A 23630-nucleotide genomic window follows, 5' to 3' on the forward strand; every position below is an offset into this window, starting at 1 on the left:
TCGACGCGGAGAGTTTGACTTATTGGGGGAGCCGCGGACTTCAATCCCGCGGCGTCAGGACGGGTAAGTCAGTCGAACTAAGGTAGTTCGACTTCAGCTACGCTATTCACGTAGCTGAAGTCACGTACCTTAGTTCGACACCCCCCCCCCCCCAGTGTAGACCAGGCCTAAGACACTTGTTGTTTTTTGTTATGGGTTTGGCTGTCTTCTCCTATACCAGTCCAGATGGTTGGCTATAGCTCCTTCATGATAGCAGGTGGAGAAAAACAGTCAAAACTGACTACCTGTATCAAAGGAGTTTGCCTGTTTATAAATCTTTTTGTTTTAGTTTCCAGCAACTGCAACTGTATCCTTAAGTGGGCTGCAATTTGGTAAGAACATGAACTTTCTTTATTCCAGATTTTTGGGCATTTTTCTTCTCTTAGCACAAGACACTGATTCTGTGAGACTGAAGAAATATAATTTTAATCTGATTGCTGTGCTGTGTATTTGGAGGGATGATGGTTTAGAAGATGTTTCTTCCTAGCAAATTATTTGTATTTATATAGATTCAAAGATGTTAAGGTTAGAAGGGCCCATTATAACATAGGCCACAGAACCATACAGGAAATTCAAAGTGTCTGGGACAGGGGGAAAAAAGATTGTACCTGTTTTGATTTTGATTATTTCTGCTTTGAAATAATCAACTCCCCAAGACTGTATACTGGAGGAGGAATGTCATCCGTAAAAACTTGAGCTACAGTCTCCATCTGCTGGCAGATTGAAATTTATGCCACCAATCTCTGAACTGGTGTAGAAAAAACTCCAAAAATCAAAGCTCGCTAACAAATGTGACTTGTTCTCTCAGGCTGGTGTCTAGTCAAGGTTAGACGAGGCTTTCCTAGGAAATGTCCATTTACAAAAGTGGCTGAATCAAATACTCCCGGAATCACGCTGGACAGCAGCGAATAACCCCTCCTGGGCTGCAGTCAAGCCCCTGCCTAGAGGGCGGAGTGATGTGGGGGGGGGCCTCAGGCTCGTGGCCCTACTCCAGCGGGGGCAGCAGCCGGGACCCTACAGCGTGTGGGGGGGGGGGGGGGGCCCGTCGGCGGCATGGGGGCGCCGGAACTTGGCGGGAGATCGCCCCACTCCCAGGGCGGGGGGGGGCGTTTTGGGGATGGGGAGGGTCAGTGCCGGGGAGGGGGGCGGCCAGTGCTGGGATGAGCAGCCCGGGGGCGGCGCCGGGCCCATGCGGCGGACGAGTAGATCGCTCCGCTCGCCCGGCCTCGCTGAGGTACTAAGAGGGAAAGACCCAGACAGCCAAAGGGCAGCCCCTGCTCTCACCGCGTGCGCATGCGTCTTCCCCACTTCTGCCTTCCCTCCATTCCCCCCACGGTTCTGCTATCGCGCGAGACTCAGCTATTGTCGCGTCACGTGGGTCCGTGTCAAAGATGGCGGCTGCCAGCGGACGGGGGAGTCGTAGCGCAGCAGTTAAGACGGGCCGGATAATGGACACGGGGAGCGGCGGCTCCACGGAGGAGCCGCCGGGAGGCTGCTCCGACACCGTGCTCCCGGGGTTCAGGGATGCCGACTCCTTCGTCAAGGTACGGCAGGGAGCCGCCACAGACTACTACTCCCGGCGTGCTCTGCGGCACCCCCGCAGCGGGGCATGCTGGGGACTGTAGTTCCTGCTCGCGGCGCGAGCTGAGGCCTGAGGGGAAGCGCGCTACGTTGTATTTCCCAGCATTCTCCGCGGCCGAGATCGAGGCGGAGTGTTGCATGCCGGGCGTTGTAGTTTGGGCCTCGCGCCCCCCTGTTGCCCAGGGCCCTCGCTCTAAGGTGGGGAAGCGGGACCTTGGAGCAGTGACCCTGGGCCCACCTCCTGCTGCTGCAGCCGGGGCCGGCACCACCCACCCTGTCAGCGCAGGGCAGAGCTTGAGTGAGCTGGGCAGCCCGAGGGGGGACCCGGGCGCCAGCGTGGCGGCGGGGTTGGGGGTGCTGCCCCCACATACAACCTACACCCTCTCTGCCCCCCTTCCCCACACAGCCTGGGTAGCCAGCGCTCTCCAGTGCAGCCTCCCAGCGCCGCCCACGCTGTCACGCCTCTCCCCCCGGGAGAGTGGGGGGACAAGCTGCATCCCACTGCCATGAAGTGAGTCCGTTTGTGCAGTTCTGTGCAATGGAGAGATGTAGGCCACGGGACTCGGAACTAGAATTGTAAACCAGGGCCTGTTGTCTCCGTGGCCCTGGAGGCAGTCTCCTTTTTTCTAATTTCATGCAGTCTTCCTGTTCCTGGCAAATTGTCAGCATAACCCCTCAAATTAGTTAGGGCATTCCCTGCAGTGGAGTCTGGGGAACTAGAATCATGGTGGTGAGATAAATTTAACCTAAACAGCCGGTACTAGCTCATCCATGGGCCCTGGTGCCAAAAGCAGCCCTACATTTAGTTATCTGTGTCTTAACCGGAAAAAAAATTCAAAGGAAACCCCCGGATTTGGCAACACTGGAGTGGTGGGATTCTCTGTATTCATAAATTTTCACCAGGGTAGGTGCAAGAGAGGCAGCCTCCTCTGTAATGCTCTCCCTACAGCAAGAAGGATTTTCAATATGCATTTAGCAGCTAGGTCTTGATTTTTGGATATAGGCGGACATTTATGTGGGACTGTTAATCCAAGCATGACAAAGCATTCTACAAACTGATTTACAAACCACAGCATTGCCATCTCCATCATTACAAACTTAGTTCCTACACATTTCCTCACCCAGGGACCTTTTCGTAGGCCTGGTCTACACTACTGAGTTAGATTGATGTAAGCTGCCTTGCATCGACCTAACGATGGAAGTGTCTACACTTAAAATTTTGCTCTTGCCAACTTAACTGCCCCACTATGCCAGCTTAATAACTCCACCTCCATGAGCAGCATAGAATCAAAATCAATGTAGGTAGGTCGATGCAGTGTCAGTGTAGACACAACATTGCTTGCATAGATGGTTACTGGCTTTCAGGAAACTTCCCACAATGCCCTACAATAAAATCGATACAAGCGCTGCTGGTGAGGACACGCACCAGTGATGCAAGGAGCAAAGTGTAGGCGATGCAATTACTGCAGTGGTTGTATGCCGATGTAAATTATGTCAATTTAATTTTATAGTGTAGACATGGCCCTAGAGAGAGAGCATTTCTTAGTTCTGAAGTTGGAGTTAGTATACCCATAATATTTCCATTAAACCAAAACATCTTCAGTTTAAGATTTTTCTTTTCTTTTTAATATTAGTTTCATTAACTCAGAAAGAAATGGTTGTAAACTCTCTTGTTTAAAAAGGCCTAGTTGTGCCTTGGTTTAGGAATAGTAATATAATGCGAGGAATGGGATTACTGTGTGTTCATCTGGCAGGGTCATATTAAAATGAAGATACATTGTGGAATTATATTTTAATGATGTGTGCTTTTTAACAGCATGCACTTGGCACTGTGGTGGCTGCTACTAAGGCATCTAATGGGCTCCCTCAGCCTGGAGATGAATATGACTTCTATCGCAGTTTTCCTGGATTCCGGGCATACTGTGAAACGCAAGGTGACAGGCTGCTTCACTGGTAAGGACATTTTGGCTTTCTTGTGTCAGTGGTGAAAACCTAATGATAGGGAACAAAGTGAGGGGCAGAGAATTCTCTTCTTTGCAAATTTCAAAATAAAACAATATATGAGCATTTTTTATTACGTATATTTCAGCTGTATTTAAAAATGTGTCAACTGCTTTTCTGATACATGAAATTTAAATGGTAATGATAAAAATTGAGTCGTTCAGTTTACCACTGTAAAGTAGCTGCAACAATTTAGGTGAAGAACTGAGCAGGTGGGGGCTGATGGAAAAGTGACTTCCTAACTAGATGGCCCAATCTAAGTTTCGTAGACCCAGTGGAAATGAATAGCAATACTTAGCACTTTCTCAGAGCTTCTCATGTTCAAAGCTCTTACAACAGTATCTAAAGGATCTATATTTGATTTTGCAAACCTCAGAGTAGCCAGAGCTCAGGAAGGATCTTAATAAATTGGTCCAGTCCTTAGTATACCTGCTTTTAATGTCATTTAAAGAGTAACTGAAGTATTCTCTTGTTAGTATGAGCAAGGTGATGCAGTATCATGGCTGTCGCAGTCACATCAAGGATCGCAGCAAAGCAACAGAGTTGGAAGATAAATTTGATTTGCTGGTGGACTCCAATGATGTAATTCTTGAAAAAGTGGTGAGTAAACTTTCCCTGTGTTTTTTGTCTTGTAACCATTCAGCGGATCACTCTCTCCACAGAAATTGAAATGGCAATATTTAGCAATTACACTTTGTTCCTGACTCTTAGATCTTTTTCATTTTAAACATTTATTCTGTTATAGTCACTATTTCTTAGGTATCTCCTTGTTTAAAAAAAAAAAAATTACAGCCCAATGGGAGGCTATTTTTCTGAGCTGTCTGTCACTGTTCTGTATTTCAAATCACAGCAGTAGGTTAGAACTGGGCCTGTAAGGATGAGAGTGATTACTTTTATGACAACAGCACCTAAGGGCTCCAACTGAGATTGGGACCCATTGTATTAGGTGCTGTACATACACACAAGATGTCCCTTGGCTGGAAAGTTTGTAATCTAAATAGAATAGACAAAGGGCGTAAGGGAAAGCAGAGACACAGAAAAGTGGCATGATTTGCCGTAGGTCACACAGCAGAAGGAATAGAAACCAGGGCTCCAACTGTTCCTGAAAACCAGAGACAGTCAATCAAACCTTTCCATTGCAAACGAGGAAGAGAAGGCTGCCTGTGTGGGTGCCAGAGCGGATGTATCATATACTATCCCAGGAGAGCAAGGGAGCTGGAATAATTACCCCAGCCATAAAGAACAGAACAGGCTGGCAGCTGATTAAACTGACATGCGGCTGAGAGCAGAGACCTCAGTACCACTTACATTCAAAAGTAAAGTCTCTTAAACCAGTCATTTAAATCAGTGCTTCCCAGGCCCCAGTAATGGCACATTGGGCTTTGGTGCTGTAGCCTCCCACAGCTTTATTCTCTGCTATCTGGAACCTCATGCAGTCATTTACACTTGTGCAAAGTGAGTATGAAAGAAGCCTAAGAAGGGCCATGTGATCTGGGGCTGAGAATCTGGAGCTCCATGTTCTATTCCTGGTTCTGCCATTGACCTGTGGTGTTACCTCGAGCAAGTCACATTACCTCTCTGGGCCTCCATTTTCCTTCCAAACCTTTGTCTATTTACACTGTTATCCCTTTGGGTCAGGGACTGTCTCTTACTATTTGCCTGTACTGTGCCTAGCATGATATGTCCCTGATTTCAGTTGGGGCCTCTAGATGGTGCCATAATGTCCAAAAAAAAAGTTCTCTGATTCCTAGGCCAGTGCTTCAGCCACTAGAAGACAGTGCCACGTCTATAACAATGGTTCATTTCTCAGCCTGGCTAAGAGTTGTTTATTTATCATGCTTTGCCAAGCAAATTAGATGCAAGACTAACTCTGTATTGGCCCATCTCAAAACTGGGCAGAGTGGAGGATAAGATATGAGAGGAGAGTGTGGGTCTAGGATGATCAGCACATGAATATCTCTGAAGAAACTCCCCTTTGATTCCTTGGCAATTGCATCTCCTAATCCCTAACATTAGAATTCCATACCTAGCCTTTGGCCACTCTTGCCCTTTACAAAATTCAGAGTTGATGAGCATGGAGGCAGCTGCACATTTCTCTTTCAGTCCAGCTGGACTGCCAAATACAGAATGTTTCATACCGTTTCGCTTAAGCTTCTTTTCCCAAATTTCAGGGTATTTTACTGGATGAAGCAGCAGGAGTGAACAAGAACCAGCAGCCTATCCTCCCTGCAGGGATGCAACTCCCAAAGACAATCGTTTCCAGCTGGAACCGTAAGGTGAGACTTCTACAGTCAGCTGATTTGAATTAACTTGAACTTTTTTGCTTAGGCTTGAGTTGTACTGATAGTGGTTGGGGGTTCAGTAACCCAAAGTTCTGTTAGATTTCTGGTTGTGCTTCCCCTCCCTTCACTCCAGATTCAGGATCCCTGGGTTTCTGATCTAGATTTCATGCACACAGATCTCTCTCTAACCTGAATTCAGGGCCCCAGGGCACCTAATTTATATGTTGTTGTATTGACCTTAGATACAGTGCTGTACTTTCAGGAAGTTTTTCATTGTGTCTGGAGTTTAATATTCAAATGCATATAGGGATATAGGGATAATAGACTATCTCAAAATCCATTCAAATGTGTGTTTTAAACAGAGTGGAGAATCCCACAGAACAAAGTCTGAAACCTTCCGATTGTTACATGCCAAGAATATCACTCGACCACAGCTCAGATTTCGAGAGAAGATTGACAATTCCAACACTCCCTTTGTACCTAAGCTTTTTGTCAAACCCAACGCTCTGAAACCGCTGCCTGAAGGTAAGAAGGCCAGGGTGAGAGGGCTTCATTTGCCTTGGGTAGCATATAATAATAATAATAAATATGAGCTAGGTAGTATTATTATTATTAGGGCTGTCAAGTGATTTAAAAAATTAATCGTGCAATTAAAAAAATCACGATTAATCGTGCTGCTAAACGATAGAATACCATTTATTTTAATATTTTTGGATGTTCTATATTTTCAAATATATTGATTTCAGTTACAACACAATACAAAGTGTGCATTGCTCACTTTACATTTATTTATTACAAGTATTTGCACTGTAAAAAAAAGAAAAGAAATGGGATTTTTCAGTTTACCTAATACAAGTACAATAGTGCAATCTCTTTATCATGAAAGTTGAACTTACAAATGTAGAATTATGTACAAGAAAACTGCATTAAAAAATAAAACAATCTAAAATTTCAGAGCCTGCAAGTCCATTCAGTCCTACTTCTTGTTCAGCCAATCGCTCACATACACACAGGAATGTTTACATTTGCAGGAGATAATGCTGCCTGCTTCTTGTTTACAATGTCACCTGAAAATGAGAACGGGCATTTTCGTGGCACTTTTGTAGCCGGCATCGCGAGATATTTACATGCCAGATGCGCTAAAGATTCATATGTCCCTTCATATTTCGGCCACCATTCCAGGGGACATGCGTCTACGCTGATGATGGGCTCAATAACAATCCAAAGCAGTGCGGCTTGACTCTTCTTCATTTTCATCCTCTGAATCGGATGTCACCAGCAGAAGGTTGATTTTCTTTTTTTGGTGGCTCAGGTTCTGTAGTTTCCGCATCAGAGTGTTGCTCTTTTAAGATTTCTGAAAGTATGCTCCACACCTCGTCCCTCTCAGATTCTGAAAGGCACTTCAAATTCTTAAACCTTGGGTCGAGTACTGTACCTATCTTTAGAAATCTCACGTTGGTACTTTCTTTGCGTTTTGTCAAATCTGCAGTGAAAGTGTTCTTAAAATGAACAACATGTGCTGGGTCATCATCCAAGACTTCTATAACATGAAATATATGGCAGAATGAGGGTAAAACCGAGCAGGGGACATACAATTCTCTCCTGTCACAAATTTAATTAACGCATTTTTTTTTTTATCTAGCACCATTAGCGTGGAAGCATGTCTTCTGGAATGGTGGCCGAAGCATGAAGGGGCATACAAATGTTTATCATATCTGTCATGTAAATACCTTGTAATACCGGCTACAAAAGTGCCATGCAAATGCCTGTTCTCACTTTCTGGTGACGTAAATAAGAAGAGGGCAGCATTATCTCCTGTAAATGTAAACAAACTTGTTCAGCCAATTGCTAAGACAAACAAGAAATAGGACTGAGTGGACTTGTAGACTCTGAAGTGTTACATTGTTTCATTTTTGAGTGCAGTTGTGTACCAAAAAAATCTACATTTGTAAGTTGTACTTTCACAACAAAGAGATCGTACTACAGTACTTGTATGAGGTGAATTGAAAAATACTATTTTTTATCATTTTTACAGTGAAAATATTTGTAATGAAGAATAATATACACTTCAATTTAAATTAAAACACAGAATACAATATATATGAAAATGTAGAAAAACATCCAAAATATTTAGTAAATTTCAATTGGTATTCTATTGCTTAACAGTGAGATTAAAACTGCGCTTAATCGTGATTATTTTTTTAAATTTCAATTAATTTTTTGAGTTAATCGCGTAAGTTAACTGTGATTAATCGACAGCCCTAATTATTATTTTTATAATGAACATCAAATAGAAACCAACCCTCACAAGCCAAAAGAAATCATTGAATCTAAAGAATGTACCTCAGAAGGAGACAAAAACCCTTTGGAAGTGCTAAGCATCCCGTTATGATGGTGACATTCTTATTAGAGTCAAGTCTGTATAAAATGTCTTGCTGTGGATGCACATGTAACAATCTGTAACACAGAATGTATTTTGGAGCTAATCCTGCTCCCGCAAAGTCAGGGATCAGGCTCTTATTGATGTCAAGAAGTACCAGGTCCTGCGTAAATGCAGTTGACCTTAGAAGAAATAATGGGTTTTGTTATTAGTATAGTGAAAAAAAGATTAGATGTGAGTTTTTGCTTTCACTTCCTTAGCCAAATAGTTGACACAAAGCAACCAAAAGCTTCAGTAGTTCTCCCCCTCCCTCCCACCTCATAACATTCCAAGTCTTTGTGATCTGTCATTTGGTTGTTGTTGAATCAACATTTCTCCATTAAAATGCAATTGCAGTTCTAGCTACTAACAGTTGATTTGACTTTCGTTTTATTATTTTTCATCACTTTCTAATAGCATATATAATAGAGGTAGAGCTGCTAGTTGCCTTTCCATTGCAGAGCAGTGTTTGGCTGCCAGAATTATTAATCTTTGGGATGCTTGCACCATGTGATTAAATTTTAAAAAATTTCTTGTTATATTAGCATTGCTCATCTTACTTAGTCTTTGCGGGGTGACATATGTCCTTGTCATACCTACTACTGAGATATAAAACAAGGCACAGGTAGAAATCTTGTATTTAGAAGCAGTAGGCCAGGAGTGTTCAGGGTTTTATAATACTTAATTATTTTAATGGGTTTCGGGTTAGGCATTGGGGAGAGAAACTTGAGTTAGGAATACACGTTATTTGTACAGCGTTGTCTAATTTTTTCTTCTTGGTCATTCAGCACTCGCAAAAAGCAGGCGGGAACGAAAGGAGCGTCCTGAAGACTTGGATGTACCAGCTGCTCTGGCCGATTTCCTCCATCAACAGAGAACTCAGCAGACTGAACAAGACATGTAAGAAATTAAATAAGCAACAGGATGCTGGAAATACACTAGATATATATGCATTTTGTATGCAATCCTTTTATGCATGTACCTGTCACATGCAGCACCTCATGTGGCTCTTCTCTGTGTCTGTGCACGTGCATGGTTCTTCACTTGTAGCTGCCCCCATATATGTTCATAATTTTTTTTATACCTATGCATAACAAATCTGCCCTGTGCTAAGATTTCTGGTCAATACTAGGCAAACTGCGGTGGCTCACAAAGAGTATCTCTTGGTAACCACTTCCTTTGGCTTGGTGAAGTTGATTGGAATGACGCAGATTCCCTTTTTGTTACTTGTGCAGGTTTGCTCATCCTTACCAGTATGAACTGGAGCACTTTGTTCCACCAGATGAAGCTCTCGAGAAACCACAACTTCAGGTTAGTGCCCAGGTTAAATTACCGTTCGAATCTAGAAGAAACGTTGGAAGAAGTAGATAATCAGTTTGCAGTAGGCCCTGGTTGTAGCCTAGTTATGATTGCAGGGGAGCAGTTACAGCCTGTGAGAGTGGTCTTTAATTCAGAAACTTTTGGCTATATGTCAGATGTACAGGCCTGTTGAAGACACACCCTGCCATTTCATCTCCACCTTGGATGAGTTGGTAGAACTGAACGAAAAGCTCGTAAGCTGCAAAGAATTTGCTGTGGATTTGGAGGTAAGTGTGTTGCTCTTTGTTTTAAATTACATATGTTGAGTTAGCACTTAGCAGGTTACATTATACTATTATCCTTCTAATTTTCATAATCTGTTGCTTTGTGTACCATATCCTTTTTATGTTGAGTTAGGTGATATGTCCCAGGTATGATGTGGGAAGCCTGCATGGGATTTTAGCTGCCATTTTAACTTCTCAAACTTTATTCTATTGTAATAAGCTTTATATTGAATTTAGTCTGTTGAATTTTTTCCTATGATCCCCCCTGGGTTATATTGAGATCCATGGAAAGGACCAACTTCAAAATTAATTCGGATGATGTATTATTAAAATAGTAGCAATGATTGCAAAGACCTGAAATCTGTTCATGTCATTAACTTTTGCCTAGAGGAATTCTTCATTCATTTATTGTCATCTTTTCCTCTGCTTTTGGTCATTCTGTGTTTCATAGTACCACTCCTGCAGGGGCTCTGAGTTAACTTCTGTCCTTTGTCTGGTAGCACCATTCCTATAGGAGTTTCCTGGGCTTGACATGTCTGATGCAGATTTCCACCCGGATGGAAGATTTTATTATTGACACCCTGGAGCTACGTAGTGACATGTATATTTTGAATGAGGCCTTCACAGACCCTGCTATTGTGAAGGTCAGTAGACGCTTCCAACCTATTCAGAATTATGCCTGGATAACTTATTTTTGGATTAACTCTGTCCAAAACCATGCTTTATTCTCCTGCCCTAGCCACTTCCTCCTTCCGGGGAAAGGTTGGCACAAGTGGAAGAGCCATGGTATGGGCCTGATCCAATACCCATTGAAATCATTGGAAAGATTCCCCTTGACTTCAGTGAGCACTGAATCAGCCTTTATGACCTCAGGCCTTAAGATGCTAGTAACATCTAAGTCACTGTTGTGAGAGTGAGCACTGCTTAGTTGGTAATGGCCCAAAAATGGATCTGACCACCCATCAGGAGGTCTTAGGCAGGTCTGTATCCATCAGACTGTACTGAACACAAACCAGGTACCATTTCTGTTCTTGATTGTAGGTGCTATACTGACAAGTATGAAGACAAGGTCCCTGCCCCAAAGAGCTTGCCCACTAGATAAAAAGTATAAACATTGGAGGGAATGGATGGGGAGCGCCATAAGAAATGTGACTGAAATGGGAGTGGGGGGGAACAGAGGAGAAATAAATTTTCAGTGGTTTACCAGTTGTCTGTTGAGAGGGCTGAGTGTGGAAACATGGTCTGGGTGAAACCAAATACTTGCTGTTATGCCACTAGCAGTGGAAGGAGAAATGTTGGCAAAGAGGTCTTGGTTTAGAAACATAACTTTCTAACTCTGGTGCTTCTGGCCCCTAAGTGGAATTGGTTATCCTCTCATCCCAAGTGCTATTCCACCCTCTCGCATCCTTGTTTCTGATGCATTTGATTGTGTTGCCTTACAGGTCCTTCATGGTGCCGACTCAGATGTGGAGTGGCTACAGAAAGATTTTGGTCTGTACTTAGTGAACATGTTTGATACTCACCAGGCTGCCCGTCTCCTCAACCTTGGCAGGCACTCCCTGGACCACTTGCTAAAACTCTATTGCCACGTGGAAACTGACAAGCGGTATCAGCTGGCTGACTGGAGGATTCGGTAAGAGTTTTATCCTGACGTGTTGCCGTTAGAGTTAAGAGTCAAATTCAGGACTTGTTTGCATGTTAATGGGTGACTGTTTCACTTCTCAACCGATCCCCAAACCACATAGCTCACTGGGATGTTTGGTTAAGACTGTGGTGGTGAAGAACTGGAATAAAAGGGACAGGCTTCAAAACAGAGCTGAAATGCATTAGCAGATTTGTGGAATGGGGTTGAGATTAGTATGTACAGCATCTGCCTACGGAACACCGTGCTTGGCTGTCTATTTCAGCCGCTTACTTTGATGAGCACTAAGTTCTCGCCAAATGCTGTAATATGCATGTTTTAAAATCAGCGAAACAAAAGACTTCTGGAAGCTGACTTAACGCAATAAGAACAGTGCATAACTACAGTGTAATGTTATGACAAAAGCTGCCACCTCCTTGAAGAGGTAATTGCTGCCACCTTCTCTGCATTGCTCAGCCTGGCATTCTAAAATTGCAATTCTGTTGTGACAGATGCACCACTAAAAAATTCTAACTTCCAGACAAAAATGCTACGTAAACCAGTACAGGGACTGAATGATGGGTTCTAGCTTGAGAATGATCTCTGCAGCGCGATCTCCCTGGCCCACGAAGAGCACAGCTGTGGTACATAGGCCGTGCAGGTGCACAGTGGTAGCATTACTATACAGGGTACCTCCTGCCATCTGATTGAATGGCTCCCCTGGGGATCCTGGTCTCCCAGATATAGGCAAGAGGTCAGATGGAGAAAATCATTGTAATGGTGCCCACAAATGAGATTCTGGGGAGAGGAATCCATAGAATTCCTGGATTTGTTCTTGGGGGGTGGACCCAGATGTAGCTTGTCTTTACGTGCTGTGGCAGAGGGCACTGCAAGGATGACGGATGGGCTGCTAAAACACATTTGCGCACCACTGATAGTTCTCTGCTTCCAGCCCTTTGCCAGAGGAAATGATCCATTACGCCCGAGACGACACTCACTACCTGCTCTACATTTATGATAAAGTGAGAGAGGCACTGTGGGAGAGAGGAAATGGACAGCCCACTCAGCTGCAGGTGGTGTGGCAGCGCAGCAAGGACATCTGCCTGAAGGTAAATCTTCACCTGGGGACCAGTTATCTGGGTCAGAATACAGACTGTCTAGGATGGGAAGCACCCAAGGTTGGGCCTGGCCCATTCCCTACCTTCTGGCAGAATCCCTAATTTTCAGTATGTATATCTGGAAATAGTCTTACAGCCTTACTCTCTCTCCATTCCCACCTCGCGTGGGCTCAGCTGTTCCACTAGCTAAGGGACCACTAGATCAGAGGTTCTCAGCCAGCGGTCCAGGGTCCCCTAGGGGACTGCGAGCAGGTTTCAGGGGGGCCACCAAGCAGGGCCAGTGTTAAACTCGCTAGGTTCCAGGGCAGAAAGCTGAAGCATGAGGCTGAAGCCCGGGGCCCTGAGCCCCAACACCCGGGGCTGAAGCCAAAGCCTGAGCAAAGTAGCTTCGTGGGGGCCCCTGTGGTATGGGGCCCCAAGCAATTGCCCTGCTGGCTAGCCCCTAATGCCGGCCCCAGCTTTTATATGCAGAAAACCAGTTATTCTGGCACAAGTGGGCCATGGAGTTTTTATAGCATTTGGGGCGGGGGGGGTCAGAAAGGAAAAAGGTTGAGAACCCCTGTTCTAGATGTTCTAGACCTTTTGTTGTCTTCAAAACTGCTGCTGCTGATCCACATCAGCCTGCAGGTGTCAAGAGGCTGAAACTTTTCAAGTGAGTCAATATTTACTCTCACTTCTCTGGACATCCCTAATAAAAGCCTCAGATATTGGAGCACACAGTAACTACATGATAAATATACACTGCCAAATGAAAACTAGTGAGAACAAGAGGTGGGTAGTTTTCTAATCGACCAAGACTTAAAGATCTGTTATGTCTATGGATGCTCTTGGACTTGAAAGCTTTCTTGCCTCATGTATCCAAATTAAAATGAAAAAATGAGCGTGGCTGGAACTAAAACATAAACAGTTGCGAGCCCCAAATGCTTAAGGTAAAAACCTCAAGTGGCTCCTCCGTTCTGAATTCATGAGCCATTGTTGCAAACCATCCAGTCCTCTCTTGTGTGCTTGATTCTCTGGCACTTCCCAGGGTATGTTCTCTCTAGCCCAGAGAGAGTTGGTACATGACTCTGTTTGATATTGAGCACCAGTCTCTCTAATTCTTCCTGTTCAGAAATACATCAAACCCATCTTCTCAGAGGACTCCTACCTCGAGCTCTACAGGAGGCAGAAAAAGCATCTCAACACACAGCAGCTAACAGCTTTTAAATTGCTCTTTGCCTGGAGGGACAAGATGGCACGCCAAGAGGATGAGAGTACAGGGTAGGAAGTCGTTCATTAGACACAGTTTTAAATGGATCTCTGCAGAGCAGTACAGCTCGTTGAGTGGATCTCTGCAGGGTGGTGCAGCTCGTCGAAAGAAACCCTGGATCTGCTAAGAATGGTTGATTTGGGTGCTTCTTGTGTATCTAAGACACTATCCAGTGAAAGGCACCGTACTTTAGTTGCACCACTTCCTCTCATCTGTTCCTCTGACCCCCTAACCCGCAGATCAGAAATATCATTGGGGGGTGGGGGAATTGCCTCTATGGTTTTCTAGATCAATCATGATTTATTTCTCCCTAACCTGACCCCAGCGCTTAAGAACTTGGACCCAGTGCAGAATGATACATGAGGTGTTTTTTTCCCCATTACATTTATCTGTAAACAAGTCTAATTAACACAATTACCGTGATACCAGTGCTACTGCTCTTTATGTTGCAGGTATGTGCTACCAAACCATATGCTAATGAAGATAGCAGAGGAACTGCCCAAGTATGTATTGGTGCCTTTTTGGGGTTGGTTTGTTTTTTTTCTTTTTTTTCTCCTCTGTTTTTGTACAACTCTGAATGTCCTTTGCTTGTCCCAGGTCCATCAGTCAGCTGGATTTTCCTCTTCCCTTGTTTTGTTTTTACTTCTCTGGTTAGCTTGTTGCTCTGAGTAATTAGCATTACATCTGCCTTTAGTTCTTCAAAGCAGAGAAATTCCGTACACAAAAAAATTAAGATGCTAAGCTCTTCTAGCATAAGCCAGATGGCTATGAAATACATGTGTCTTTATGTCAGGAATACAGAGTCTGCTAATGCAAAACATGGTCACACTGCTGCCAGTCATTGCATCTCCCTTCTCTTTTGAGCTCTCCACCAGTACTCTATAGGAGTATACACCTAGGTGTTGATTCAGTTTGGAAAGGAAAATGTGTAGGTGCCAGACCCCTCTCATGTCCTCCATGACATTCTCCCGTAAACAAGATTTTTTTTTTTTTTTTGGAGGGTTTGGTATTCACAATTTACCACCCACACTTGAAAGGAGATAAAACTGCATCTGTGATTTCAAAACACTCCACACTCCCTCTGTAAGAAAAATAGATATTGGAAAGGAGAGAAATTAAAGCTGGATGCAGAAAGAACATTGTGGGGGGGACTGAGCTAATGGACTTTCTTTATGTGCCCAAATGTGGTATTGACACATTAGTCATCACTGTTTATCCAGTACAACTACAAATCTGATTTGCCTTACTCAGTGAAGTGAGGCATGTGATTACATCTGGTTTACTCTCCTTTGCATGTGAAGGTTTGATTTATCAGCTGAGAATATAGTAAACTCAGTTCAATTCATTATGTCTTTAGAGAACCCCAGGGCATCATTGCTTGCTGCAACCCGATCCCACCACTAGTCCGCCAACAGATCAACGAAATGCATCTCCTCATCCAACAGGCCCGAGAGATGCCTCTGCTCAAGGTACAAAGATCTTCTACCAACACGACTGTATTGTGGAATATCTCTTGCACCTCATCCTCCAGAGGTTCCTATTGATCTCATGGGTATTGAAATCTAGAAATAGTCTACATGCAAGGCTATAGTGCAAGGCTGCTGCTGGGGATTGCCATTTGTGTCTGAGACAGTAACCTCACTTTGAAGCCTGAGTACTGTACTGTATGCTATAGTGCACACAGAAGCACTTCCTGTAGGCATTTCTTCCTACTCCCGCAATGAAATCTCACTGCAGACTTCAATGCAGTTCAGGCCCTTAAGGGAACCAGGGGAGTAACAGGGTAGAAATACTCACTCTTGAGCAAAGCAATTATCTGTGAGGTTTCTGGGGCATAACCCCTATTCTGCCTTTATGCACACATCACATTTACCTACAAAGGGAATAAGAGCTTGTTGGATGCACATAAGAAATCACCAATGACAAAGCCTACACAACTGGCAAAGCAGAAACAGACATGCAACCTAGAGGCTTGGAATGAGGTTTAATGAAGGTCAGCACAGATCTGCTGTTACTACAGTGGAGTGCATCCTCCTACAGGGAAATTAAGCCATTCCTGAGCACAAACACAGCCTTGCTATGTGAACAGCTTCATCATTTTACCTATCCTCACACAGACACACACCCCTGGGAGGGGAAATGTAGAACTGTTCTTCTGCTAGCTGTGTTGAAAATATTGGTAGGGGGAAGCTTGTGCCTGCTGGGCTAGATGCTTCAAAGTTAACCATTAGTAATTTTCTTATTTTTTCTCTTCTCTTAGTCTGAAACTGCAGCGGCGGTAAAGAAGAAAGGGTCTCTGCCCAATCCAGAGGTACTATCTGTGTCATGCTAGGCATGCTAATGTGTTAAACCATAGACTCATAGAAACTGCTATAGCAGAGGTCGATATCATGAAGCATGAAGATTGTAATTTTATTCTAGCTGGTTACACTAAATCCACTGACTAGTTTTTTTCCATTTGACAAACATGTCCCTCTGTTAACCCAGTTTTATCCTTGTGTGCTATAATGCTTGTAAAACTACCAGTCATGAGTCAATATTTTAAAAGCTCCAAACAAGACTATAGTAAATAAGTCTTCCATCAGTAAACACTACAGTTGCTGGACAAAGTTTTGTGTATGTTTGTTATAATCTATATTGACTGATTTTTAAGAAGGAAAATTTCAGATGAGTTACTACAGCTGTCCTAGTTATCTGCCTTGTGTCTATGAAGCAAAGCATTCTTGCTAGCCAATAGCCATTTGCACAGCCATCCTTTTAGTGTCAGATTCTCTGTGCAATTGCAGATGAGCTATATTAGAAATACTTAGCCTCAGAACATCACCCATACATTTCAATTGTGATTAGCCTGTCATTTTCCACTCTGTAAATTCCCTTAAATCATCTCAGAGCAAGGTTCTGTATTGATCACATATGTAATTTGAATTTGTTTGCAGAGGCTGGAGAATCATTTGTTTGGACCTCATGACAATACACGTGTTCCTCTGGATGATATTCAGAACCCCTCAGCCTTAGGTAATTTGGGAAGGATGGGAGACAGTCTCTGACTTCTGCTAATATGGAAAAAATTCAAGTAGTTTTTTTTTTCCTTTGACACCTTAAAATAAGCATTTCACCTTCAGTGGAAGCTCATTTGCAGAGCCAGGGAGATCATAGCAGAACACAAACCCAATAGGAATGGAGTATTCAAAACCAGAAACTTTTTGTTTTCCTTTCTCTGCAGAACCTGCACCAGTTCTGGAATGTGGGAGCCTCTTTTCAGACAGCGAGGGGGAGATGGACGGCACAAGGATATTACCCAATTCCGCATGTCTTGTTGCTACAGCCACCATCAGTATATTCAGTGTAAGCTCCAGTAATATGAAGGTGTCTACATTTAAATTTTAGAAAATGAAGGTTTGATAAACTGGTGAAAAGTTCTAGTAATGCTGCACAAAAGGTAGCTGCCGAGGAATAGGGTATTCATGGAGATACTGCTGTGCTCCCTGTCAGGTGTACAGCATAACCAAGTTCAGCAAGTAGGAAGCTGGCAAGTGGATTAGCTCTTCCCAGGGTCACTGCCCACACTGGGGCTTTAGGCGGATTAGGAAACAATACGGTGATAACCTGAGGAGCCCAAAAATGCAACTGAAAATTCACCTACTACTAAAACAAGCAGCAGGTGTGAAATGGGCACTGTTACAGAACAGAACTTTCTAGGCTTGTCAAGTATCGAAGTAAAATTCAGTACTGCCTCAGTTCCCCATCTCACTTCCCTCCATTTCCTGCCCCCCCCCCCCCCCCCCAAGTAAGCAAAACCTAGTTGATGCTGTTTCAGTTTTTGGCACTAGGGGATCTCCTAAATGTCTGGCTTTTACTAACTCTACTAGCCCTTAAAAGCCTCAGGTCACATATCCTGTGTTTCAAACAATGCTGGACTCATTGTCTATATACAGTCTGTAAGTAACGTATGTATTTTTTATGCTAATTGCTTTTCTGCATTCCTTAAGGAGCCTGATGTGGATGAAGGGAATGAGAAGAACTTAACAGTCGCACAGCAGAAGGCTCAGCGCATAATGGAGTCCTTTGAAAATCCGTTTAGAATGGTAAAGGGCACTATATATACTTCATAGCGACAGCTGGTAAACTGAGCAATGTAGTGAGTCCCATAAGAGAAGGAATTTTCACAAGGCAGTGTTAGTAGAGCCTAGCATGAAATCAGCCACTGCTCATTTACTGGAATCACAAGGTTATATGCTAGATGTATTTTGCAAGGAAAACAATGGGATTTAGTTTTGAAACTTGTAGAGAAATGGATGTTCAGGAGGCACTTCAACAGGTTAAAAGAATCATTTTTTAAAAAAATTAAAACTTTTGTTAGATACCTTTTAATTAAAACCATTTTTTTAATCTAGTTTTTCATCTTTGACCATATTTTACGTCTCTCAGCTTGATGGTGAAAATAAACTAGTCAGTCCTCTCTTGATATGAATCTATTTCATTTCTGGTTTGCCATGTTCTAAAATGTATTTTGCCAATATGTTTGGACTTGCAAAGTGGAGGATAATGTTATCAAAAAGTGTTTCCATTGGATTTACTTTCAAAAGAAATATTTCTGTTGGCCTCAAGCTTTGTAATTTTGGACAGGGGTGAACTGACATTCTTTTGAACCATTAACTTTCTGTAGATTTGATGTTAAATTTGACTTTTTTTCAGTTAGCACCTACTAAGTGTGCATCTCAGCCGTCAGTGACTTCCCCACATGTATGCTGTCTGCAACCTGCATGCTGTGTTAAAAAAATGTTTTTTCCTTTTCCTAGTATCTGCCTTCAGAACAGAATCCTGCCCACATCTCACAATCAGCAAAGTTTGACCCATCATCAAAAATTTATGAAGTGAGTGTCTACTTGCCACATTTCCTGAAAACTGCTCAGCTCCCTGTGAAAGAACCAGGTGACAACCAATGAGTTCCAAGTCCCCTTTGAAGTTTCTGAGGGGCGAGAGATTACTTGGGTTTATTTTTTTCCTTTTTGCTTCCCTTTCACCTCAGAAAAGGGGAGACGTTTTTCAGACTTCTACAGCAAAGAACAAGGGAAACGCCAGCTCATATCTCCCACATTGCAAAACATTGAATTACAACTAGGCACCATACCTGACATGGAACCTTTGGTGCTAATTCATGTGGCTCAGGACTCTTTACAAAATAAAAAAAGTCATATTTTAACCATGGTTCATGCAACAGTGTAGTCAAATTTGGTGTTCTGTACTCCAAAATGAATGCTGGTGCAGGTCTGTAAACTCCTCCCCCATTCTGTCTGACTTCAGAGTGAGTGATCCTAGATAATTTTTCTTTTGATGTAGATCAGCAATCGGTGGAAGTTGATGAGTCAGGCACAACTGCAGAAAGAGGCAAAGGAAGAAGCCAAAAAGAAAGCAGTACAGCAGAGAGGTAACACCCACTTTTTTGGACTGAGATGGAGGAGAGGGCTGGGGGAGGGAAGGTGGATCTTCCAAACCCCTGAATGTCCCTTTCCCTGTAACACCACTGTCCAGGCCCTGCATCTTAACTACAGCCTTTTCAACCAAGACACTCTGAGCAAGAGTCCTTTCAGAGCCAGTCACAACCAATTTTAGGTGATTTGGGTGGTTAGCAGTGAATGACATCAGGTCCTTCCTTCCTTCCCTCCCAGCAATACATCCATAGTACTCCTTACCTTTACGGGGGCACAAAAGGTCAGGACTGGAAATCAAATGCAGATCTGATTGTTTGGTAGTTCAGAGTGCTTGCATTAAAAGTACCATCATCCTAACCCATAGTTTTTAACTAGAAAGTCTCCTTTCAGCATGGCAGGCCACCTCTTTCCTCTGTCTAATCCTTGTATATTTGTAAGGGGCTAAAACATACTGCTGTTTGAAACTGGGAGATTGATACAGTCAGTAGAACAAGGCCCAGTGTAAACTAGTACTTTGCAAACTTCCACACGCACAGCTCTTCCAGTGTGTTTCTGTGCTAACATGCAGTATCCCTTTTGTTTGCATATTAGCCATTCACTGACAAGAGACTGCAAATAGTGCTTAATTATATGTATTCCAGGCTGACTCCTCTAAATTCACTTCCTCTGTAACCCGTTCCACATAGAATGCAGGTATCCAGTGTTCGACGGCTGGCATGTTAATCTGCACGGTTATTACCAGAAAACCCTTAACGCTTTACATTTTTGTTGTTCTTCAGATAGAGAAGGTGCTTAAGATTTTGGAAGAACAGTGATTAGTCAGTTGTCTTGGGGACACCCAAAATCTTTTCAAGGGAGCCAGCCCAGCCCAGTGGGGTGCCTTAGTTTGGTGATTGATGCCCTCAATTATTCAGCAGGTGGGAGTGTTTCAGGAAGAGGTGGTTAGAGAGAGCTAGGGGAGCTGAGAGCTAAGGTGGAGTGAGATTTGAGATAAACCATTCCCCACCGCCCAACAGACTACTGAGGAATCGGCCAGCTGGCTTCCCCATAATCTAGATATGGTATGCTCCTGTCCTGCCATAGTCTGGGGGACATAACTCATGCTCTAAAAGGGGTTTTCTGATGAATGAGGTTCACCTCATGAAGATTGTCTCTGTGTGGTATCTGGGGTAAGAGGATTGCCATTGCAAAGCAAGCTCCTCGTTCTTCCTTGAGAGCGATCTTTGCTAATGCAGTCCTGCTTTCCTGCATGTCTCTTGGCTGAATCTCTGTTCTTTTCACAGCCGCCCGTGAACAGATGCAGAAGGAGTGCAAAGCAACAGCAGAGAATATTGTCTCAGTCCGTCAGCAAGCTGTGGTGCGTACAAATGTTTGAGTGTGAAGGACAAAACAAGCTACCCCTTTCGCCTTCACAAATATAAACTCTGGGCCCTCGATCCAGGGCACCTAACATCTCTCAGGCCCTCTGAATCTATGGACTAAACCTTTCCTGGGCTTCTGACCCTGTACATAGCAACAGTCCTCGTTTCAGACCTCAGTGAATCTGTGCTGGGCCTCACCCTACTCCAGTTTCAACTCTCCTCTAGCCTAGCCATGGCCTTATCTCTGTCTTCCTCGGTTCCCCCCAAAATGTGTACATAGAGCGACAACTGATCCAGGCCTCTAGTATTATGATTGTCAGCAGTATTTCTAATCTGAGAAGCCTCTGCTATGGGAGCAAGGCATCTTAAACCTTGGATCCCAGTACAGAAATGTTTCCCCCAACCCCCATTATGGTATCCATGGCAACTACCATCTGAGCCCAGTGTGACCGGGCAGAGAGGTTATCACATTTCCTTCCTTGGGTGTGTTGCTTTTACAGCAGGAACAGGCCAGCAAGAAGAGGGAGAGAGTCACCAGTGAACCAGGAACAGATACCCCGAAACAAGAGAAGAAACGGCCAAAAGCCTCCCAGCAGCCAGAGGAGCAGGAAATGCCAAAGCAGTTCACCCCCTTTGATTACAGCAAGTCTAACTTCAAGGTGTTCGCTGGTAAGAGCTGGATTCCCCACCTCCGAGGCTGCAGGCTGTGGAGACCATTGCCTGGCTGAGCCTTGAAAGGCTGTGTGGGTGTGTGGAGCTCTGTGACATCCAAACAGTAATGTCTTTGCCCTGTACTAATGGAAGAATTGGGAATGGTTTAAAGAAATCAGCCTGGTTGAAGTGGATTGCTCACCATCTGTCTGTGTAATTACAAAACCAGTTTAAATGCTCTTGGAATTACCAAAGGCACTGGCTCTTTTTTCTGCACAATAGAGTAATGTATTTCATTAAACCCTGCAGCAGTAGAAAATAGGAGAGACTTGAATCAGGTGTAATGAGGATCCATTTAAAAGCTTATTCTCTCCTTAGCAGTATACTCTGTTTCATAGTGAGGGAAAGACAGCCCTTTATATTTCATTACAGCCAAAGAGCACTTGCTATTGGTGTGAATTTACTGTTCATTTAAAAGAACCTTTCTAATAGCAATTATTCTCCACTCCGTGTCTGTCTCAGGAAACAGCAAATCCAAGCAGTCATCCCAGTTTGATCCAGCCAAGCAGGCCCACACAGGCAAGGTAAGGGAACACTCTGAAATGAGGAACAGAAATAAAGGTGATACCGTGTGTCTGTAGAGCCAAACCTCCCCTAATAGCCACTTGATGCTGAGATGCAGGCTTTCGATCTCTAATCCATAAGGCTGGTTACAAGCCCTCATCCCATGTGCACCCTCTTCCTGCCACTCTGACTGATGTGCAGATGGTATCCACAAGCTTCTCTTTCAGATCATTACAACTGTGTGTAGAGTTTAACAAGTGATCAGTTTACATGTGATACTGTGGGAAATGCAGTTTCCTGTGCAGTCACTTCAATGTCAGTCCAAACTCATTCCACAGAGAGAGATGAGATGTAGAATAAAATGAAGCACAGTGGTGGGGATGAATCAGGGAGAAGAAAAGGGGATAGGGTCCTGTTCAGGATCCCTCTGTACTAACCTCTCTAATTGTAGAAATTTCATCTGTGTGGAATCTGTAGACAGAAATGTCAAGCAGAAGCTCCTAGTCAGGAAAGCTCATTTCAGGTGAATGAGAGAATATGTTGTATTCCAAAACTCACAACTTAAATGAGCAGAAAGTGTTCCTTGGAGGTATGATGGACAAGACAGGGTTGGATGCGAATAGAAGTATCATGTGAAATATATTGTTAGTTAATGTACTGGTGGGTCATTTTTCCTTTCTTATAGAAATTCTCTGGAGCCAGCAAACTTCAGCACCCAGCTGGAAGTAAAAGCATGTCCTACTTGGCAGGGAAAAGTGATCGGTATGTTGTTGAACGGTTCTCTGCAAAGTGATGGAGTGTTCCCCACTCAAATGCCCTGGAGTCATAGGCAAAGCCACTGTTATACTAGTTCACACAGCAGTATCTGGACATGCTTAGCATGAGAGCTGCACAACACCTACTGGTGTTCATTGACATCAGCTTCAGAAATCTAGTCCAAGATTAATGTGAAAAAAGACAACCCTGGCAGAGGAGGGATAGCTCAGTGGTTTGAGCGTTGGCCTGCTAAACCCAGGGTTGCGAGTTCAGTCCTTGAGGGGACCATTTAGGGATTTGGGGATTGGTCCTGCTTTGAGCAGGGGGTTGGACTAGATGACCTCCTGAGGTCCCTTCCAACCCTAATAATCTATGATTCTATGATCTGAAATCCTGAGGTCACAGTGGTGCTAGTCTTATGGGAGATGCAGCCCTGGACCAAAGATCAGGCTGTACGGAGGGAGCACATGTCTAACCAGGGAGTTAGAAGGGAAAGCGATGGTGTTGGCTCACATGAAAATTCCACAGAGGCTAATTCCCAAGATATTTAGTTTGCAGTTCCCAGGCATAACACTTATGGGGAGGTAACCAGAGGGGCAGCATTGTGGCCCATAAATCCCCTGCAGCTGCAGAAGAGCAACATTACTTTGACTCTCACTGAGGTGGGGATAGCAAGAGAGCTTGTTTCACCATCATCTCAATACAGCCTTGCTAACATTTCATAGGCTTTAAAGCTCAAGTGAACTTCGAACCCAAAGCTATTTTAAATTCTTTCTGTAACTGTTTTTGCAGGGGCTCCAAGCACAGCTGGCCAAAAAGATAGTGTTGGTAAGAGATCCTGTGAGAACTGCCAATGAACAAAAGTCTCTGTCGAGCTGTGGAGAGGCAAATATCAACCACTGCTGCAGTTTTTGTACAGAAATCTTTTAAAAATAATTAAAATGCTTTTTCCAAAGGGGAAAACCAATTTTAA

At 43.7% G+C, this 23630-nt stretch overlaps 1 protein-coding gene across 1 annotated transcript; it reads left to right on the plus strand.

Moving 5' to 3' along the window:
- The first annotated feature begins 1403 nt into the window (after window positions 1–1403).
- EXOSC10 (exosome component 10) lies at window positions 1404–23630 on the plus strand. Its single transcript, XM_039509123.1, has 25 exons — window positions 1404–1583; window positions 3437–3573; window positions 4098–4221; window positions 5793–5897; window positions 6266–6428; window positions 9111–9222; window positions 9558–9633; window positions 9798–9908; window positions 10406–10549; window positions 11348–11538; window positions 12479–12635; window positions 13756–13904; window positions 14346–14396; window positions 15251–15362; window positions 16154–16204; window positions 16830–16908; window positions 17117–17238; window positions 17883–17978; window positions 18693–18767; window positions 19234–19321; window positions 20609–20682; window positions 21187–21355; window positions 21860–21921; window positions 22587–22663; window positions 23450–23630. The coding sequence occupies exons 1-25, from the start codon at window positions 1431–1433 to the stop codon at window positions 23478–23480; spliced, it is 2709 nt and encodes a 902-aa protein (XP_039365057.1). The 5' UTR covers window positions 1404–1430; the 3' UTR covers window positions 23481–23630.

Source organism: Mauremys reevesii, linkage group 21 (genome assembly GCF_016161935.1).
Source record: "Mauremys reevesii isolate NIE-2019 linkage group 21, ASM1616193v1, whole genome shotgun sequence".
In the NCBI taxonomy this organism is placed as follows: domain Eukaryota; kingdom Metazoa; phylum Chordata; order Testudines; family Geoemydidae; genus Mauremys; species Mauremys reevesii.